The sequence below is a fragment of the Mustela lutreola genome, chromosome 8 (genome assembly GCF_030435805.1).
Source record: "Mustela lutreola isolate mMusLut2 chromosome 8, mMusLut2.pri, whole genome shotgun sequence".
In the NCBI taxonomy this organism is placed as follows: Eukaryota; Metazoa; Chordata; class Mammalia; order Carnivora; family Mustelidae; genus Mustela; species Mustela lutreola.
The window spans coordinates 56,411,621-56,430,822 of NC_081297.1; the positions used below are offsets into that span (position 1 = coordinate 56,411,621).

Genomic DNA, 19,202 nt, shown 5'->3' on the forward strand with positions numbered 1-19,202 from the left:
CACAAGGGCAAGCAAGGGCTGTGTCTAACTCCTTCCCCTCTCTTATTTCCAGGACCTAACACCATTCCTTTCATGCAGGAGGTGATCAGCCAATCCCTGTTAAGAGAATGAATGAAGGGACCCACACAATAAAGTAGGACTCCGCCTCAGAGGCTCTGTACAGAGTATTGTTTCAAGACCTCTAGGCTCCCAAAACATACCCTGGATTGAGAGGATGGTGGTATTTTTCACCTCTTCCTCTAACTTGGAACCCCTTTGTGTTTCTCCCAGCCACTTTCTCTTTCTCTCTACTTTGGTCTTACAGTTCTCTGGCTCTGGTTTCTCTGTCTCGGTGTCTCTCAGAGTCTGCACAGGAAGCACGCAGCTTTGGGTCTGAGGCTATTGGGGACGGAAACACTGGTGCCTGTGTACATTTAATAAAGGTCACAAGCTTTTTTTTATCTTTCTCATTAATTCCTGTTTCTTTGCCTGTGTGTTGTCTCGGGCCTGATTCTCTCTCCTCATCTTCCTCTGTCCAGCTCAAAAATCCTACCACTACCCAGGACCTGCTCCTCCTGCCCGTGGATTTTGTGACTGGCCCCAGAAAGTTTCTTAGAGGACGATCACCGAGCTAGCCTCTCTCCCCTGATTTCCTGCCCTGCTTGCCTCTTAGCTCTGCTGACCACATCCTCTCTCACCTTACTTATATACTTCCTTACCAGTCATATCACTGGGGAGTTCTTAGTCCCCTAAACCTGTAGATGACCCCCACCCAGGCTCTCTGCTTTACCCTCTGCTCTCATTCTGAGATTCCTGTCCTTACGTTTCTCCCTATCTCCCTACGCTGCTCTTAGAACCATGTCTCTCTGCTTGGAAGCAGCCAGTCGCATCCTTTGCTGGATTTCCAACACCCCTTTTTTCCACAGGTGACAGTACTGACTACAATGCTGTCAGGCCGGTGGTGGTCGAGTACCTGGGGGGGCCTTGGGCTGGGGCCCCAAAGCCCTTCTCGGGGATCCCAGCTCTGTGCCCTCTATGCCTTCACTTACACTGGGGCAGATGGCCGGCAAGTGTCCCTAGCTGAAGGGGACAGGTTTCTACTGCTTCGAAAGACCAACTCAGACTGGTGGCTGGCAAGGCGCCTGGGAGCACCCCCCACTTCTCGACCCATCTTTGTCCCAGCTGCCTACATGACAGAGGAATCTATCCCATGCCAGAGCCCAGCCACCATCGCCCCCAGCCAATCCCTCTGGACACCTGGTGAGTACTCCCTTCCCCTTCCCGCCTCCCTGGCTTCTAGGAATTATTGGAAGGCTCTCTCTCCCTCAAGGCATCTGCTGACCCCCTTCTCTTATTTCCCTCTGATCAGCCTACTCTTCATATCCGGCATAGTGTCCCCATTGCCTCTCCTTCTACTCTTACACTTTCTAGGTCTCATGAACTTTTGCACAGCCTCCCCCGCTCTTGCCTTCCTTGTGAATCCCCAGGATGAGGGATCCAGCCAAGATCACCCCTCTGATCACCTGCCCCCACTCTTCCCATTTCTCTGTTTCCAGGGCCAAAGGTGTTTCATGGCTCCGCGGAGGAGCTGTGCCTGTCTCAGGAACCCCCAGGCAGGACCCAGACCACCTCTAAGCGGCCTCCTCCTCTTCCCCCCAAAATGTGTAGAAGCGTCAGTGTTAGCAATTTGAGGCCTACCCTCCTGAAGCCCTTCCAGGAAGGAGCAAGTAGCAGATCCCTCTCTCAGGAAGACTTACTGCCAGAGGCCAGTGCCAACACGGTGAGTCACAGCCCTTCTGAGTGGAGTAAAGAGTAAACAGTTATTTATTATAGTTATTTACTGCTGGGCCCTGTTCTAGGCACAATGGTAAAGAAGACAGGCAGAATCTCTGCCCTCAAGGGATTCCCATGGGGGTGACAAACACAGGAACTAGTAACTGTTGGTACTGGTAAGTGCTAGGGACAAGCATGAATGTAGAGAGTGGTGGAGGTAATGTGGGAAAGCATCCCCCAGAAAATGATACGTAGTTGAACGGAATGAGGAGGAGGAAGAACTAGCCTGAACCCAACTAAGAAATGAGAAGGAATTCTAGCTGAGGGATAGTAAGTAGCAAAGAGCCTGAGGATACACAGAACCTGGCAGATGACAGAGGGACTGAGAGAAAGCCACAGAGCTATGTTTTTCTCTCTTCCTCCCGACTCCAGGCCCAGGGCAGGGCTTTTCCTGTGTCCCATCTTGCTGGCTCAGGTCACCAGCAAGTCCCACTTAGAGATGTAACTCCCTTGCTCTTGAAGACTCAGCTCCTCCCCTCTCTCTTACTTGCTGGTGGGTTAAAATGGCCCCTCCTCTCTCATACTCCCCCAGTAGGGGACCCTGACCCCCTCTCCCTCTCTTTCTTTTCACTCTGGAGAATGTGTGGGTAGGGCGCTCTCCTCAACACCCCCCCACCACCACCACCACACACACAAAAAGCCGGTTCCCCTTTCCGGAGGCCCTGGGGTAGGGGCGGGGTGGGGGAGGAGGGAAGTTGGCAACAGGAAGTGAGGAGGAGAAAAGCAATGACTGAAGGAGAAAGAAAAAAAAGCAACCAGCTGGGGACTGGATTTTCTTCCCCAGTACCTGGGTCACCCCGGCCAGGAGCTGGGGGTGAGAAAACTGTGGGGGAGAGAGGAGGAGGTGGTTAGGTGAAGAGAACCGACAGAATTAACTACCTTTTTCTTCCCCCTTTCCTGTCAGGCAAGACCCCAGCCCCTCATGTCAGAGCACCCTGTGTACTGCAACCTAGTGGACCTTCGCCGCTGTCCCCGGTCTCCTCCCACAAGCCCTGCGTGCCCCCCACTACAGAGGCTGGACTCCTGGGAGCAACACTTGGACCCTAACTCCGGACGCTGCTTCTACATAAATTCGCTGACCGGCTGCAAGTCCTGGAAGCCTCCGCGCCGCACTCGAGTGCGGGAGATGGTGAGACTTTACCTCCTGCCTGTTCCTGTGTCCCCTCCACCTCCTCCTTTCCCCTACTGAACCCCAAAGCGGCGTGTTTTCTCTCGGGACTGCCATCAGAAAATTGCCCAGAAGGGTGTTAAGAGCAGGTTGAGGTGGCAGCTGGCTGTAGCTTTGCTCCTCACCTCACTCCCCAGAACACTGGCTCCATGGAGGGGACGCAGACCCTGAATAGGGACAATGGTGTCCCGCAACCTCAGGCAAAGGGCTCAGAATCTGACAAGGTGACCCCGGAACTGCTTGGCCCCCAGGTGAGATTCCCCCCTCCTCCTGATCACATGCAGGAAGAGCCATCTTTTTACTACTTTATTTTATGCAAGACGTTCATCTGTTACCCATCCCACCCCCTGCCTCTCACCCACATCCGCACCCCTGTCCCCCCTATAGGGGGACTCCTAAGTTGATGTTTCCTCCACCTGTTTCTCCAATCCCCTCCCCCAGGGTTCACCCTACATCTGCCCCAACACCTTCCAGCTCCACCCCTCAGACCAGCCTTCAGCCTTGCAGCCCTCTCGACCTCTGCCCCAGGTCCTGGACGACCCCCACGTAAGTCACTCACTTCCTTGTGCAGGCCAAGATCCTCACTGCCCCACCCCCCAATTCCTGCTCCTTTAGAAACATCTTCCTCTTTCTGAGTGTTCTCTGGGTATCCTCTCTTAGGCAGCCTACCCCCACCCCAACTGTAAAGGACCTCACTCCTGGGTCATCCCAGCCTTGGAGGCTGTGGGGGGCTCTGGGTGGCTTATAAATAATACCCCTCGCCCCATTCCCCAGGAGGTGGAAAAGTCGGGCCTGCTCAACGTGACCAAGATCGCCCAGGGGGGGCGGAAGCTCAGGTGAGGAGACCCGGGAATACCGCGGGGGGCCTGGGCGGCTGGATTCCGTAGAGCCGAGTGCGGGGAGAACGCCTGCCCCAGACGATTCCAACTGACTTTTGCACCACTTCTACTGCCCCCTCTGCCTTGCAGGAAGAACTGGAGCTCGTCTTGGGTGGTATTAGCCGGTAACAGCTTGGTGTTCTACCGGGAGCCGCCGCCCGCCGCGCCCTCCTCAATCTGGGTGAGTGTGAGGGAGGGGAGGAGGGGGCGTGCCGGAGGGGTTCAGGCCCGACTCCTACGGCCTCGGGCCAACTGTGGGGCGAAGGTGGAGCAGGGGGGAGTAGGGGAAGAAGCACAGCCTCCAATGTCCTCGCGGTCCCCCGGGTGGGAGGGAGGCAACGAAGGGAACAGCGCCGTGGCCTCAGTTTCTCCCGATTGCCAGGGACCAGCGGGTAGCCGACCCGAGAGCAGCGTGGACCTGCGCGGAGCAGCCCTGGCCCACGGCCGCCACCTGTCCAGCCGCCGCAACGTCCTGCACGTGAGTGCCTCCCGCGCGTACCCCAAGCTACACCCGACCCGAAGGTGCGCCCGGTTTCCCCCCGCACCGGTCTCCCGCTCCGCCTCCCAGCTTGTTGTGCTTCTCCCGGCTGACTCAAGCAAGCCCTGTCTCCGCTGGTCCCTCAGATCCGCACGGTCCCCGGCCACGAGTTCCTGCTGCAATCAGACCAGGAGATCGAGTGGCGAGCCTGGCACCGCGCGCTGCGGGCGGTCATCGAACGCCTGGTGAGATGGGTGGGAGACGGTGGGGCAGAGCCCGGAGAAAGGCTTGGCCCGGGCAGGGTAGAGGGAGTGGGGAAGGAACAGTAGGATTCTGGGGTTGTAGGGGGCAAGGTGGTCGCAGTGTAGACCACCCTGTGGTGGAGCTGGGACGTGGGAACCTAGCAGCCGGCTAGGCTCTCCTTGCGTCGAGCAGGGGGTGCAGATTTCCCTTCTCTCTTCCAATCTTCGACTCGGCCCACCTCGCCCTTCCCGGTCTAGGATCGAGAGAACCCCCTGGAACTGCGTCAGTCAGGTTCGGGACCCGCAGAGCTGGAGGAGCTGAGCGGTGGGGAGGACGACGAAGAGGACTCGGAACCGGTGTCCAAGCCACTGCTGCGGATCGGCGGCCGCCGGAGCTCCAGTGAGGGGCGGGGCTCGGGTGGGCGGGGCCCGGGGGCGCGTCTCCCGGCTCCTTCCCCACCGCAACTCTCGCCCTCATTCCACCTGCTCATATAGGTCGGTGTCCTGAAGGAACAGAGCAGAACCGCGTTCGGAATAAACTGAAGCGACTTATCGCAAAGAGACCACCCTTGCAAAGCCTGCAGGAGCGTGGGCTGCTCCGAGGTGAGGTGGGCTGGGCCAGCGGGCCCCCTTCTCCTTAGTACCTGCTGTAGTATTTTTGCAAGCACCTTTATGTTCCTGATCTGGGCATTAGCCCACTTCGTGGATGAGAAAACTTAAGTGAGACTCACAGTAGAACTTCCCGGAACTAAATTAGCGGTTTTCTGCTCTTCTACTGCGTCGTCTGGGGGAGAAAGGGTGTACCTCCTGGCAGGGCTCTAGAAAAGGTGGTCGGGAGGGCCAGCTCAACTTTGGGGTGAAAACCTGTGCTGAGAAGACCTTTCATGGGTGAGGCTGCCTTTGGCTTTCCACCTTACCCTGTGCCTCTCCAGACCAGGTATTCGGCTGCCAGTTGGAATCACTGTGCCAGAGGGAAGGGGACACCGTGCCCAGCTTTGTGCGGCTCTGCATTGCTGCTGTGGATAAGAGAGGTCACTTTTCCAGAGACCCCACAATCTCCCCTTCCAACAGGCCAAGGCGGAGAATTCCCCACCTCCCCCACCCTAGTCTTTTTTCTGCCTTATTACCCTCTACCCCTGCATTTCTCACCAGTCCTCCCCTTACACAGTTTGGAGCAGGAATCCTTATTTGCTTCCTGCCTCATCTCCTAGGTCTAGATGTGGATGGCATTTACCGGGTGAGCGGAAACCTGGCGGTGGTCCAGAAGCTTCGCTTCCTGGTGGACAGAGGTGAGAAAGCTTGTGGGCATGTGGTGGGACTTCGAATTTCATGCTTCAGATCCAAGGTAGTCTCTTAGGGAACTGACATAACAGTGAGGTCTGGCTAGAGCTGCATGTCTTAGCTCTTGATCCCTTCTCATCCATGTTGCAGAGCGGGCGGTCACCTCCGATGGGAGGTATGTGTTCCCAGAACAGCCAGGACAAGGTACTTACATGGAAGTCCCCTCAGACCCTTAAACCATCTGACATCCTCTGTGCTCCTTCTGGATTCCTCTATGTCCTGCTCCTGGGTGGGTTGTCCCCATCCCCACTTCTGCTGCTTTGCCCCATGGTGGGTCTCCTAGGTGTTTCTGTGGTCTGCCTTAACTGGATCTCCTCCCAGGTTTCTGTGGTCTGCCTTAACTGACCTCTCAGTCTCTGGATCTTTCTGGCCCTTCATGAGCCCTGAGCCCCTCTGTACCTCCTTCTCTTCCCAGAAGGCCGATTAGATTTGGACAGTGCTGAGTGGGATGATATTCACGTGGTCACTGGTGCTCTGAAGCTTTTTCTCAGGGAGCTACCCCAGCCTCTGGTGCCCCCATTGCTGCTGCCCCATTTTCGTGCTGCCCTTGGTAAGGGATGAGAACTTTGGGCAATACCCTTGGTATGGAGGTGGGGCATGAAGGGTAAAGAATAGTTTCCCTTACACCCTTTTATCCCATCCTGAGCACGGAGATGGGAAACAACTTTCAACTCCAGTTATTCTTTTGAGTGTGAATGTTCAGAAGGCTGACTAAAGAAGAATTCTAGAGCAGCAGTTGCGGGGTTCCTGGCTGGCTCAGTTGGTAGAACATTCGACTCTTGATCTCAGGGTTGTGACTTTGAGCCTCATGTTGGGTGTAGAGATTACTTAAAAATAAAATATTTTTTTAAAAGATTTTATTTATTTATTTGACACACAGGGAGAGAGACAGCAAGAGAGGGAATACAAGCAGGGGGAGTGGGAGAGGGAGAAGCAGACTTCCCGCTTAGCAGGGAGCCTGATGTGGGCTCGACCCCAGGACCCTAGGATCATGACCTGAGCTGAAGGCAGATGCTTAATGACTGAGCCACCCAAGCATCCCTTAAAAATAAAACCTTAAAAAAATAATAATAAAGCTGCAGTTGGGCTCTGTGGGAAAGCAAGCTGTGGTACATTAGTGGTGTCTTCCATGGCCCTGGAAAAGAGTAGCAAGTTACCCACCCTGCCCTAGCACCTTCCCTAGCCTCACCCCCATGCCTTTCCCTTCCCTTTTTCTCTCTAGCACTCTCCGAATCAGAGCAGCGTGTCTCTCAAATACGAGAATTAATAGGCTCAATGCCTAAGCCCAACCGTGACACTCTGCAGTGCCTCCTGGAACATTTATGCAGGTCAGGGAGACTGGACTTCTCTGCATGCGGAGGGAGGGGGGAGTGGGGCATGCGCCGGGGACTGTGTTCAGGTGCTGGGAAGGTAGGGGACACCTACATTTCTCTCCTGTTTAGTGGGCAGAGGGAGGAAACAGATTACCTCTGGGCAGGACATCAAGTGAGGAAAATGGAGATCAAGAGATGCCCAAGGATGCTGTGAGAGAAATGAGGGCCCTCTCACCGCTCCCTTCCCCAGGCCTCTTTGTCTCCTGTTGGGACTGTGCTCATGGCTTATTTGGCTGAACTGGGCCTGGGCAGTGACTTCTGAGAGAGGAAAGCTGTTTGAATTAGAGCCGCCCAACCTGGGAGCCAAGGAGACTAGGGGCAGTCTCTGAGGCTGGGAAGAGGCAGGCATCTCCTGGGTTGTCTCTCCCAAGTTGTATCCTGAAGGTTTCTCTGCTGGTCCCACCTTGCAGCTCTCTGCTAGGTTCCCTACAGCCACCACCTCAACCCTTTCCTGCTCATCCCTTCAAAGGGCTAGATTTATTTGAAGTGGGGAAGCTGCTACCTTATAGCTCTTCCTCTTGGTCTTTGCCTACAGGGTGATAGCACACTCGGATAAGAACCGCATGACCCCGCACAACCTGGGAATTGTGTTTGGGCCAACCCTGTTTCGGCCAGAGCAGGAGACATCTGACCCAGCCGCCCATGCCCTCTACCCTGGGCAGCTAGTACAACTCATGCTCACTGACTTCGCCAGCCTTTTCCCATGACTGGGGCGAGGAAGAAGACAAAAACTTGTTTCCGCTGATCTCTGATGGCTACCCTTTGGTGGGGGTGGGAATAGTGGATGTTCTGTTTTGAGGACATCCCATTAAATCCTGTGTCTCCCAGATGACTGTCTCTGTGAGTATGACCTGAGGGGTTGGGATGGGGTGGGGGAACCTCCCAAAAAAGGGAAGTGGGTGGGTTAACCTCTACTTCTCTTCTTGTTCACTGTCACCACCATCCCCCTCCACCCCCAAGACAGTAAAGTGTAAAGCAGGGTGCTTTCTGAAGCCGTTCCTTTATTATCCAAAAACAGTGTCATTATCAAATTCCTCCCCAGAACATATACAGAAGGTATACAGCCCCAACCCATACCTCCCATCTCTGGGGCATCCCATGGGGCTCTGGCTCCTCCTCCCAACTTCTCTGAGGGGATGGAAACCCCTTAGGAAATGGATCTGTGGTTGCTGGATTCCTCACTCTTCAGGCGCTAGAGTTGAGAAATTGTGTCTCCCCAGGCAGGGATCCCAGTAAGATACTCATGTTGCCCACTGCCATGTTGGGGGGCCCAGAGGGAGGTGGGGTATGTTCAGAGCTGTCCCCCTGATCATGGGAAGGGGGAGGACTCAGCCCCTGGGCCTCATCCAGAATAGCCACAAAGTCCAACTGAGTGTTGTCAAGGTCAAGAGAGTCCAGAGGGTTACACACCTGCCCTTCAGGAGGAGCATACAAGGCAGGACCCCCTCCCAGCCTGCCTACCTCAGGATGACCACAACTGGGGTTGGTGCTCCCTGCCTTGAGGGTCCCAGAGCAAGTGGGCAGTGGGGGCAGAAGTCGGGGTGGTGCTGTTGCCCTATGGGGGGTCTTGCTTGCCCCTACTGCAAAATTTTCATGGCAGGGTAGAGGGGCAAGATAGGAGCCCGACTTGTGATTGGGCAAGTTAGGTGCAAAGCCAGGTCCATACGTGGCCATTGGTCCCTTGGCAGGGCTGGGGCTAAGCTGGGAAGCCCCTAGAAACTTGGGACTCTGGTAGAGAGTTTCCTGGACTGGGGGATCTCCCCTGCCCCCACCCTCCCAGAGCAGTTCCTTTTGAGACTGAACATAATTACACACCAGCTGAGCCTTGAGTTGTCCTGTGGAGTGAGTGGGGGAGTCAAAGTCCAGGCCAGGCCTGGGCTCTGAAGGAAGATAATCAGGGGGTGGCTGGGTATAGGCACCTGACTGGGGATATTGGGGAGGGGGAGGCTGCGTATAGTGGGAGAACAGAGGCTGTGAGCGAGGAGGCCCGTCACTGGGGTGAGCACTGAGGCAGGGCGCCAGTCCTGTGGAGTCAGAACCCACTGGACACCCTTGTTCAGGCTTGACCTGCACTTGTCCATAATGTTCAAGACGAGGACACTGACTATAGACTCCAGCTGGAGCCTTGGGACCTGGGTACAGCCCAGAGTGGGAAGGAAACTCACCCCATGGTTCAGGTGGGTGCTCAGGATAGGAGACCTGCTGGGGACAGGGGTTCAGCCCATAGTTGGTGGGTGGACCAGGCCCAAGAGGCAGGGAGCCTGGACCCCTAGCTCCATACGCTTCAGCTGCTGCCTCCTCAGGTCCCCCATATCCCAAAGTATCAGTAGGTGGGAAGTCCATATAGGGGTTTAGACCATTGCTCATCATGGAGGTCCCACCTTCTGGCTCCTCCTGCAGCCCTCTGGTATCCATGGTGACATTCTCAGTGATGCTAGGGGGCTGTGGTGAGTAGACAGCGGTTGGGAGTTGGGGATCGAAGTTCCGTCCTCCCCCTGTCACAGTGGGGGGCGTGTGGACACAACCCAAGCTCTTGAACCGCTGGACTCGGGCTGAGGCAGGGCGGTCAACAGCCCGGGCCGGGTCACTGGCCCTCCGGGTGACCCCTGCATTGGCATTGTATCCTGGGTATTCAGCTCGGCTTCTCCAGGGAGGTGCAGGAAGGCTCCCCATCCGGTCCAGGCTGGGTGCTGACATTGGGGGGGTACCACCTCCCCTGGCTGAAGCATACCTTGCCCGGAGCAGGTAGTGCTGGGTTGGCGTGAGGCCAGGCAGAGAGGATGCCCCGTTCTCGGGTGGGGATCCAGGGGGGTAAGGGGAGGCCAGGGAGGAGCGGCGGCTGACGGTATAGGCTGAGCTGATGCTGCTGGAGCTGCTGCTGCGGCGGTCAAGAGAAACCGGGGGGCCCAGGCGGCGGGACACAGGGGTGCCTACAGGTGATAAGAAGAAAAAGCAAGGTGGTCAGGGAACCCTCTGAATCTCACCCTGCCTTCCCCATGGGATGCCCCTGTCCTGGAATCCCAGGGATAGGCTCCTTCACTCTGACCACTCAGTTCTGTCTCCTCCCATGCCCTTTCTATGTCTGCGTCACCAGGGGTTCAGAACTGCTGCCTGTGAACAGTTGTACATGTTGCACACTGCACAGCCCTAAGAAGCAGAATTCATGTTATACTTTGTATAGCACAGTTACCTCATAGGTGGAAGGCAAGTGTCTGAGGAAGGGGGGTCTTTATCTAATTGTACAAAGGTGCTGTAGGCAACCCTTAGGAGGGAAGTCCTCCTTCCAACTTCAGAGAAGGTCCAGGTCTCAGCCCAACAACTACCCCCACACCCAGGTCTCACCAGTATGGGTCAGGCTGGGCAGTTTGAGGCCCCGGGGCCCTATCGGCCGAAGTTGATGTAGCTGGTCCAGTCTGAGGTTCTCAAGGCGGCGAAGAGTGGACAGACCAGTGCCAGCAATGCAAGGCCCCTCATCCAAGCTGGACAGATCCTCAGTGCTGCCCCCTGCATTTCCAGTCATTTCCACACCACTATCTGTATTGGCTGCGCTGCCGGCTGGGGAGTGGTCGCTGCTGCAAGACGACTGGGCCCCAGGGCTGGGCTGTGGCTTCTGGTAGTGAAGGGTGGGGGATTGGAAAATGAGGGCTGAGGGCAGCCCCTCCCCACGGCCCCACAGTTCCCTGAACTGGTGAGTGGCTCAAGCCTGTGTCCCAGTGACTGCTGGGACCAAGGGGAAGCTTACAGATGTAGGGAGGGCTGAGCAGGTGCAGGTCGGGGGCAAACTGGAGCGATGTTGAAGAGAAGGGCCTAGGCTGGAGCACAGACTGCCTGGGCTCAAATTCGCACCCAGTCCTGTGACCTTGGACCGTTTGTCTATATGCCTGAGTTTCATCATCTGAAAATGTGGAGAGTAAGTTCCTTTTTCACGAACTTGTTGTGAGGAGTATATGACATTATAATCATGCAGTATAATCATACTATGTGTGAATTGTACATGTAAACTATACATAAATTAGGATAATACACTAAGCCCCATATAAGAGTTTGTTGAACCAGTTCAGTAATTAATTATACTAGAATCTCTCCATTTGGGGTAACCCAAGAAGCACTACTGGGATAAGAGACTGGAGGACTGGCCAGAGAGGAGGACCTGGAAGAATATGGAGGGGACTGGAAGGATGAAGGCGGGGCAGGCGGGGCACGGAGGCAGGGGTTGCCTGTTGCCTGGGTCAGCTCACCACAGCGCCCTCCGGCACGGTCAGTCTGCTCTCCTCCCTGACGGGGCCTCCGTCCCGCTCCCTCTTGGGCTCCACTGTGGACAGGGACGGTGCCCTGGGCAAGGGGCCGTCTCCTCGGTGGCGCTTGGTCACATGGGCATCAGGACCGTGAACCGTCTTGACGTGTTTCCGGAGCGAGCTAGGATCTGTGTAGCGTTTGGTGCAGCCCGGGAGCTTACACACATACGGCTTCTGTTGGGTGGACAGTGAAGACACCAGGCAAAGGAATCAGAGCAGGAGAGTGCAGAAGGAACGGGAAGAAGACGTGGCATCCGTTGGGGATGAGGGGGCAGGGAGGAACACACAGCACCCAGGGAATTAAGGAGAGAGTGGGGCCCTTGGAGTAAAAAATGAGAGGATCAAGGGAAAGATTAGGAAAACTGACAGCCCAGGTCTGTGAGGCCTCATAAAGTCAGGGGTTAAGGGACTGCGGGTCCCCTCAAGGTCGAATGGGTCTATTTAGTTCTATCCTTTGGCTAGTTCAAGGTAGGGAGTGTGGTGTTTACATGGAGGTTCATGGTTTCAGAATGCCCTTATCTGGGTGAGTTCGGTTGGGGCCAGGGACTCACCTCTGTGGAGTGGGTGCTGGGCTAAGGGATTTCTTATGGGGGAATCTCCCCAGTAGCTGGCTTCTCAAGTGGGGAGGGTCTCTTAGGTGGGGATTCACCTCATTGGAGTGGGTCCGATTCTGGTGCTTGGCTCGGTCACTGGCATTGCTGAAGGCTTTACTGCAGCCCTCGTGCTCACACATGTATGGCTTCTCACCCGTGTGTGACCGCAGGTGCGTCTTCAGATTTTCGAGGCGTGAGTATGACTTCCGGCACCCCTCAAACTAGGGGATGTTGGGGTCAAAAGAGAGCTCTCAGACAGAAGGACAGGGAGATCAGAAGAACTGTAAATCTCAAAAGGGACCATTCCATCAGAGACTGTAACTCAAGATGGGAGAGCAAGTCCCAAAATTCAGGGACAAGGGTAGGCAAGAGCTGGGCAAACCGAAAGCCAGAGGAGGTATGGCAGCAAACATTTCCCCATCAAGCCAGAGCAGATCTCCCTGCATGGGGATCTTAGACTGGCTCAGGATGGGGTCAGTCTGGGAGTGTCTTATGTCCTTGACACCAAGTTTCTCCATTAGGTCGAGTAGCAGATGCAGTGTCTAGGGCCCAGAGTACTTTTGGATGCCCACAGAGCCTGGGATTGTGACCTGAGCCTGAGCCAAAGGCAGAAGCTTTACCAACTGAGCCACCCAGGCATCCCAGAAATATCTCAATTTCTTTTAAAAGCAAGGGAAAAATAGCTTTTAGGGCCAAGAAAATGTCCTAATATACCACATCAATATGTTCATCTTTATACTAACCCAGTCATAAGATAGTTTTAAAATATTTGTTTATGGTGGCAAAAAGTGCCTAGAATCCATGAAAGTCATGAGCTCTGCCTTGACCGTGGGGAGCCCCGGTTTAGGGAGGGACCCTGGGCTTGGGAAGCGGGCGCCTCACCGTGCACTTGTGTGGCTTCTCGCCCGTGTGTCTGCGCATGTGGACCACCAGCATATACTGGGCTTTGAAGGGCCTCAGCTCCCTGGAGCAGCCCCCCCAATGGCATACGAACTCCTTCCGTTCCCCATGGATGTGCTCACTGTTGATGTGCTGAAGGAGGAGACACAGAGGCTCTCTGAGATTCCCTTCTGCCCCCAAGTCCCAAACCAGACCTTCCCTGGACCTCTCTGCCACCCACGCCCCCAGATTCCTCCAAGTCTCCACCTCATGGGGGAAGAGGCGGCAGAAAGACCATCACAGCCTGCCCCCCTGTTCTCCCGTGTTTCTAAAACAGAGCTAGCTCCCGAGTTTCTACCAACCCAACTGGCCACTCAGCCTCTGACTTCGGTATTCTGGGACCCCCTGCTCTTAGCCTCACTCCACAGTGTCCCACCAGAATGTCCTATAAGATCCAGCCAGCATTCCTGTTACCCCCTGGGGCTCACGTGCACCAGCTGCTCCTGGGAGTCAAATTCTTGGCTGCAGCCATCCCAGCGGCAGTCAGTCTCATACACAGATTCAGGCTCTGGCTTCTCCTCTCTCTCCAGGTCCTCCCGCCCATCCAACATCCCCAGCAGGGGATCCTACGACAGAAGAGGCCGTCCTAGAGTCACTGGGGTGATAGCTTTTGTTTAGTTCAGGTTTCAGAGTTAAAGTCACCCCCCCCCCCTTACCTGTGTGCCTGTGGAGTTGGGGCTAGATATATCGCCCTCCAAAGGCTCCTCTGGGCACTTGCTAACCAGCAGGTCCAGCTCAGACTTCAGCTTCCGCAAGAGAAGAGGTGAGGGTGATGAAGGTAGAAGTGGGCAGAAGGAAGAGAGAGCCCAGCCAGGTCTTCCTGCCCCGAGTGCCCCCACCCAAGCAGCTGGAACCCCTGAGTTTGGAAGAGACTTCCTCCTCAAACTGCACTGGGATGGGCATAAGGCAGTATCTAATTTGGAAGAGTCTGATTCAAACCCCAAGGAGTGAACCCCAGCAGCCATACCCCTTTATGTTTCTGTGGCTGAAAACTTTTAGATCCCCTGTCCTTTCCTCACCTTTCCCCATAAAATTCACCACCCGCCCTGAGCTGGGGGAAATTGGGGGGCAGTAGGACTCTCACCTGGCAAGTTGGGAGGGGTCCCCGGGACTGAGCATGTGGCATCATCCCACCTTGAGTGGGGTCATGGGGACCACAGGGCTGGCCCCCGAAGGAAGGTGAGGTCCCTTTTTGGTGATTCATCTGGGGTGGGAATCCCAGAGATGGGCTGAGGAGGAGGAGGAGGAGAGGCAGTTACTTAGGACTATCATCTCAAAGAATTCCAGGAGTCCTTGGGCTATTTTGGAGTGTTTCTGGAAGATGGTATGGGACGTGGTTGAGGCAGGCCCAGGAAACCACCAAAGGGGGTTTCAACACCTTTGAAATGATAAGGATTTGGATAGGGTCAGGTGCTTCGGAGGGCTTGAGGCTTTTAATGGGGTTTGGTCAGGTCTTTAGCCCAAGGCTCTCTGCACCTCATGGTGCCGATGGAGAGGTGCCCATAGGAGCCCCCAGGAGATGCACAGCGTGAGTTGATGAAGGCCACAAGGGAGCTGGGTGAGGTGCGGATGACTGTCTGCAGGTCCAGGCTGGCGTCTGACAGAGGTGAGATGGAGAGGGCCCGCTTCTTGGTCAACTTGACTGCACTTCGGGGAGGAGGGAAGAGTGGGGCTGGAGCAGGAAACGGGGGAGACAGCTATGGTAAATGGGGCCTGTCTCCATACACCCAACCCATGGGTCCTGATTCTCAACAACAAAAAAAATGACACTTGACTCTGCTTTGCCCTACCGACCCCATCTGTGACCTCCTGATCGTGCTCTGACCCCTTGCTCCAGTCTCCAAACATTTCCTCTTCCAAGTTAGATCCCCTGCCTTCCCCCCACCCCACCTCCAACACAACTTTCTCTTTTAGAGCAAGTTCCAGAAGGGCAGGAAGGGAAGAAATGTTGCCTGAGGCCTCACCCTCAGTGCAGCTGTTGGTCTCTCTGGCTGGCCCATAACTGTGGGGGCCAGACATGAGGTTGGCCTGGTGGCAGAAGGGCAGACCAGGCAGTCCTAGAAAAGAGAGATAGCCAGAATGGGGAATGGGAATGAGGGACACATAAGGCCAAACCTTGAACCACCAAGAGAGGCCCGATCCCATATTCCAACCCTATAAGACATAGAACCTCAAATCTTCTTGTGGACTAGAGACTGGCATGGGGTAGGAGATAGAAGAGGGATTCTCTGGGGTTAATTGAGACAGCTGCCAGTCCTCAAGGCCTGGAGATTGGAATTTGCACTGACCTTCTGTCCCCATGTTGGGGGCCTGACTGGGGAGGGGCCGGAGACAGCAGGGCTCGCCATAGCTACTGACCGGAGGTGGGGTCATCGAGTTGAACATGGTGTCTGAGAGGAGAGTGTGGGGACTCTGCAGGAGGGAAATAAGATGAGATAACTAATTCAGGTATAGAACCTCGAAGACATCTGCCATGGGAAATCAAAGTGAAGTGAGCATCACTCATCCAGGTTGAGGGAAAGGAGAGTCCCAAAGAGGCTGAGGCTGTTTCGAAGATCTTTGTGGGAATTGAGTGGGTTCTTTGCCTGGGTGGCCTAAGTGCCTGTGTGTGTGTGTGTGTGTGTGTGTGTGTGTGTGTTTAGGGGGGAGTGTTATGGACTAACTGAACCAGTATGAGCCTCAAGTGATTTTATACCATAGCCCTCCATTTCTTCTGGCTTTGACCATAGGCCAGCTTTGAGGGGTAGGATGGGGGAACTCATGATGAGCCCCTTTGCCTTCATTCGTTCCTGTCCAGCAACAGGCCCTCTACAATCTCTCCAGTATCCAGCAGAGGGAGCTCTCGCCACAGCCCAGAAGGAGAGGCTGGCGGGGCCAGGAGCGAGCGCAGATGATCTTTTTCTAAGGCAGAAAACTGTATGAAATGGGATAAGGTTTCTGAGGGGAGCCTCCCGGGTCTGTTGAGTACAAAGAGTGGAAACTGGTGTTATCCTGGGGTAGTTTGAATCTGGGCGCCCACTTACTTGGTCTGTTTTGGGGGTGCAGGAAAGGACTGTAAGAGAAGGCTTTGAGAGAATGAAAAAACAAAGTCATCATCCATTAGAGAAGAGTTGTGAGGGAGAGGGTTCTGCCTTTCGCTTTCCTCCTCAAACTCCAGTTTTTGTTCCACCCCGGGTTTTCTGGTCTCCCGGGACTGAGGGTGGGGTGGGGCGGGGTAGGGTGGAGAACAACCGGGAGCGGGCCGGCCGGCGCGGTGGGTGATCCCGGGATGCTGGGATTTAGGGTGAGGGCGGGGTAAGATGGGGAGAGGAACCCGGACCCCATGACCCAGCCCAAGCCCCGCAGCCTGGATTGTACCCTTCCTAACTCCTCCTTTCCCAGCGGAGAGCTGGATCCTGCATCCAAGACCTCCCAACTCGACCTTGGCACTTTGTGTGGGGGGGGGGGGCACAGCTGGCTGGCAGCTGGATGGGGGGGACACTTCTTCCTCCTCCTTCCTCTATGACTCACCCAGGGGAAAGAGGCAGGGGCTCGCAAACTACCCCCCAGACACTAAAGAGACCCCCAAACGTGCCTGCTCAGTCATCTTCCTGTGCCACTGCCCAGCCGCAGGAGAGCCGCGATGTAAATGGGGCGACATCCCTCCTCGCCCACGCGTGCCACAGCCCACCCACGTCTCCCTGTCACACTAGTGACAGGAAAATTTCGCCAACTTTTCCAGCTTCAGTTAAGTTTTTCTGGAGTGTGGATGAGAGCGCAAGATGGGGCAGGGAGCCCTAGGGTTGCCCTGCTGGAGCCCTGAATCATCTTCTGTGTCTCCCTATTTTCCAGAGTCCCCCTCGCACCCCCGCTCCCCAACTCCCAGGAGTAGGCCCCGCCCCCTTCTCCCGGTCCCGCCTTCCCCGCCCCCGTGCCTCCTCGGCCCACCCAAGTCGCCGCCGCAGGCTCTGGCTGCAGACGGCTCCGCTTCCCCCGCCCGCCCCGGGAGCCCAGTCGAGCGAGCCGCGGTGGAGGGAGGGGTGGGTAGTTGAGAGGCGGGACACATTCTTCCCTCCTCCCCTCAGTGCATCCAGAAAGCTGGCAGTGGCGCCCGGGGGGCGGGGGGCACTGTTGAAGCGTAGAGGTGCCCATGGCGGGGTGGAAAAGAAAGAAGAATCCAGAAACTATGGGGACAGAAAGTGGCTGGGTAAATAAAATAAGGTGTGTATGGCCAGAGAAAGGGGTAAGGACACCTTAGGTTCCTGATAATCACAGCTGGCTTCCCAAGGGTTAACCCCTCCAGACCCCCGGGAACCCCTCAGTGACGTCAAGGGCGGGGTCTGTACCGCCTGGTTGGGGATTCCGGAGAGATAATTGGGGGGGGGGGTGTCTCCGGACCCCGCCTCCATAGGGAAAACCACCCTAATTCCGGCCCTTAAAACTCCCCCGGGAAATTGCCCCGCCTTCTCTTTCCACTGAACAGTAAAGACCTATCGTATGAAGACCCCAGTTCTCCAGCCCCGAAAACCTTAAGTCCCCAGTCACTCTGGGATCCCCTTTCCCTAATCCTTTCCCCGAAGCTAGCTGCCCAGGGCGGATTGTTTCGGGGTCACCGGGCCTGAAAGAGGCTTCAGAGCGGGGAGCAAGGGCAGGCAGGGTGGTCTGAGCCAGAGGAGGGGCCTTGGCGCCCCCCCCCGCTCCCGTTGGGGAGGGGGTTCCAACGGGGATACACAGGCAGTCAGTGGCCAGTGGTCCCGCCCAGTCCCAGTAGGGGTCTCCCTGCGGCTGGCCCAGCTGTCCTGGTGGTCCTGAGGTCAGAGGGTCAAGACAAGGTCTCCGCTCCTCCTAAGCACCCTGACCACAGTCCTTGGGGACTCAGGAGTCCAGATTCCTTGAGGAGTCTTTCTAGGGCCTAAAGGAGACACTGGCCCCTCCAGCCCCCTTCCTTATCCGGAAGACACTTCTTTCCCAGGGAACACATGCACCGGCAAGCTCATCTGTCACAAGACAGGTCAGGGGTTCAAGACTGCCCGTCCCCCACCGGTTTGTCGCCTCACACACACCCATCTCCACCCCACCTAGGGCTCTCTCCTTAGCTGTTCCCTCCTTGCAGAAACACTGACGTCTTCCTGCCGGCGCTCAGGACACACCTGGAGCTCCCTCTCTACCACGCAGACCTCCAGCTAGCAGTCCCTCCAGCCTCTTCATCCCAAACTCATGAAAGTGAGATGTTTCTAATAGATGGAAGAGGCGGAGACAGACAAAGAGATCCACGGTTGTCTGAGACAGAAACACAGAGACTGTCAGAAGAAAAAAAAAAAGATACAGAGAAAGGGAAATACAAATGAAAAAATTCTTCAAACTTTCTATATCTCACGCAGGCTCTCCCACCCCCTTTTTGCCTCTGTGCCCCAGGTCTCCCTCTTGGCTGAGCGAAGTCCCTCGCATGTAGGGCATCCCCTCGGGCCCCCTCCCCCACTGCTCCCAGGTGGTCCCCCGCCGGCCCCCCTTCTCACCTCCTTCTGGGCGCAGGGCTCGGGATGCGCGGTCCAGGGCTAGAGTCTGGGCTGGGGGGTGTGCGGTGGGGAGGGGGGGCGGACAGGGCCACGGCAGCGCAGCCTCAGTGCCACCCCCACCCCCCACTAACCTGGCCGCCAGCCCTCCCGCCGGCCCAGCCCGCCGGGCCGCGAGCCGGGACCACCCGCGAGAAGCGCAAACTTTTTTTTCCCTTTTGCAAAAACTTTTTCTCGCTCAAGCAGCTGGCGCGCCGCCGCTCTTCCCGCTCGCCTCTCACCTCCCTTCTACTTCCCTCCCTCTTGCCGTTCTGGAGGATGAGGCGGGGTAGCTAAAAGCAAGAGAGGGGGTGCCGGGCTTATTGCACCCCCAGGACCCCCAGGATCCTCCCCCTCCCTTGAGGGACCCTATGCTGCCTACCCCCCCCCCCGACACGCTGCTGGTGGTGGGCAGTAAATCCCGGCATGGATCCTTGGATCGGCTGCCCACGAAGAGGGCCCCCCCCACCCTACCCCCAATCCCCAAGCTAGGAAAAAACTAAAAAAAATATATTGGGAGGTGGGGGGCGACGAAGACGTTCATCCGAGAAA

At 56.2% G+C, this 19,202-nt stretch overlaps 2 protein-coding genes across 14 annotated transcripts; one reads left to right on the top strand and one right to left on the bottom strand.

Moving 5' to 3' along the window:
* Positions 1-480: 480 nt before the first annotated feature.
* Positions 481-8,117, top strand: ARHGAP9 (Rho GTPase activating protein 9). 5 transcript variants are annotated; one of them, XM_059184848.1, is made up of 17 exons: positions 483-1,239; positions 1,536-1,759; positions 2,717-2,941; positions 3,118-3,231; positions 3,422-3,526; positions 3,755-3,816; positions 3,949-4,039; positions 4,241-4,336; positions 4,483-4,581; positions 4,837-4,978; positions 5,074-5,181; positions 5,511-5,609; positions 5,790-5,867; positions 6,010-6,063; positions 6,335-6,469; positions 7,142-7,247; positions 7,828-8,117. In XM_059184848.1, the coding sequence occupies exons 1-17, from the start codon at positions 924-926 to the stop codon at positions 7,997-7,999; spliced, it is 2,226 nt and encodes a 741-aa protein (XP_059040831.1). In that variant the 5' UTR covers positions 483-923; the 3' UTR covers positions 8,000-8,117. The 5 variants fall into 5 exon arrangements, with proteins under 5 accessions (XP_059040832.1, XP_059040834.1, XP_059040831.1 ...); XM_059184849.1 differs by lacking the exon at positions 5,511-5,609 and having other exon boundaries at positions 481-1,239; XM_059184851.1 differs by lacking the exon at positions 3,118-3,231 and having other exon boundaries at positions 481-1,239.
* A 156-nt stretch (positions 8,118-8,273) lies between these two features.
* On the bottom strand, positions 8,274-18,987 carry GLI1 (GLI family zinc finger 1). Of its 9 annotated transcripts, none has more exons than XM_059184841.1 (14): positions 18,615-18,987; positions 18,177-18,332; positions 15,408-15,531; positions 15,084-15,176; positions 14,596-14,791; positions 14,204-14,348; positions 13,776-13,865; positions 13,548-13,685; positions 13,063-13,212; positions 12,237-12,401; positions 11,531-11,761; positions 11,035-11,187; positions 10,635-10,902; positions 8,274-10,222 (listed from the first exon to the last, which is right to left on the bottom strand). In XM_059184841.1, the coding sequence occupies exons 3-14, from the start codon at positions 15,502-15,504 to the stop codon at positions 8,478-8,480; spliced, it is 3,471 nt and encodes a 1,156-aa protein (XP_059040824.1). In that variant the 5' UTR covers positions 15,505-15,531; positions 18,177-18,332; positions 18,615-18,987; the 3' UTR covers positions 8,274-8,477. The 9 variants fall into 9 exon arrangements, with proteins under 9 accessions (XP_059040824.1, XP_059040823.1, XP_059040825.1 ...); XM_059184840.1 differs by having other exon boundaries at positions 18,249-18,332; positions 18,615-18,986; XM_059184842.1 differs by lacking the exon at positions 18,177-18,332.
* Between the last annotated feature and the right edge of the window lie 215 nt (positions 18,988-19,202).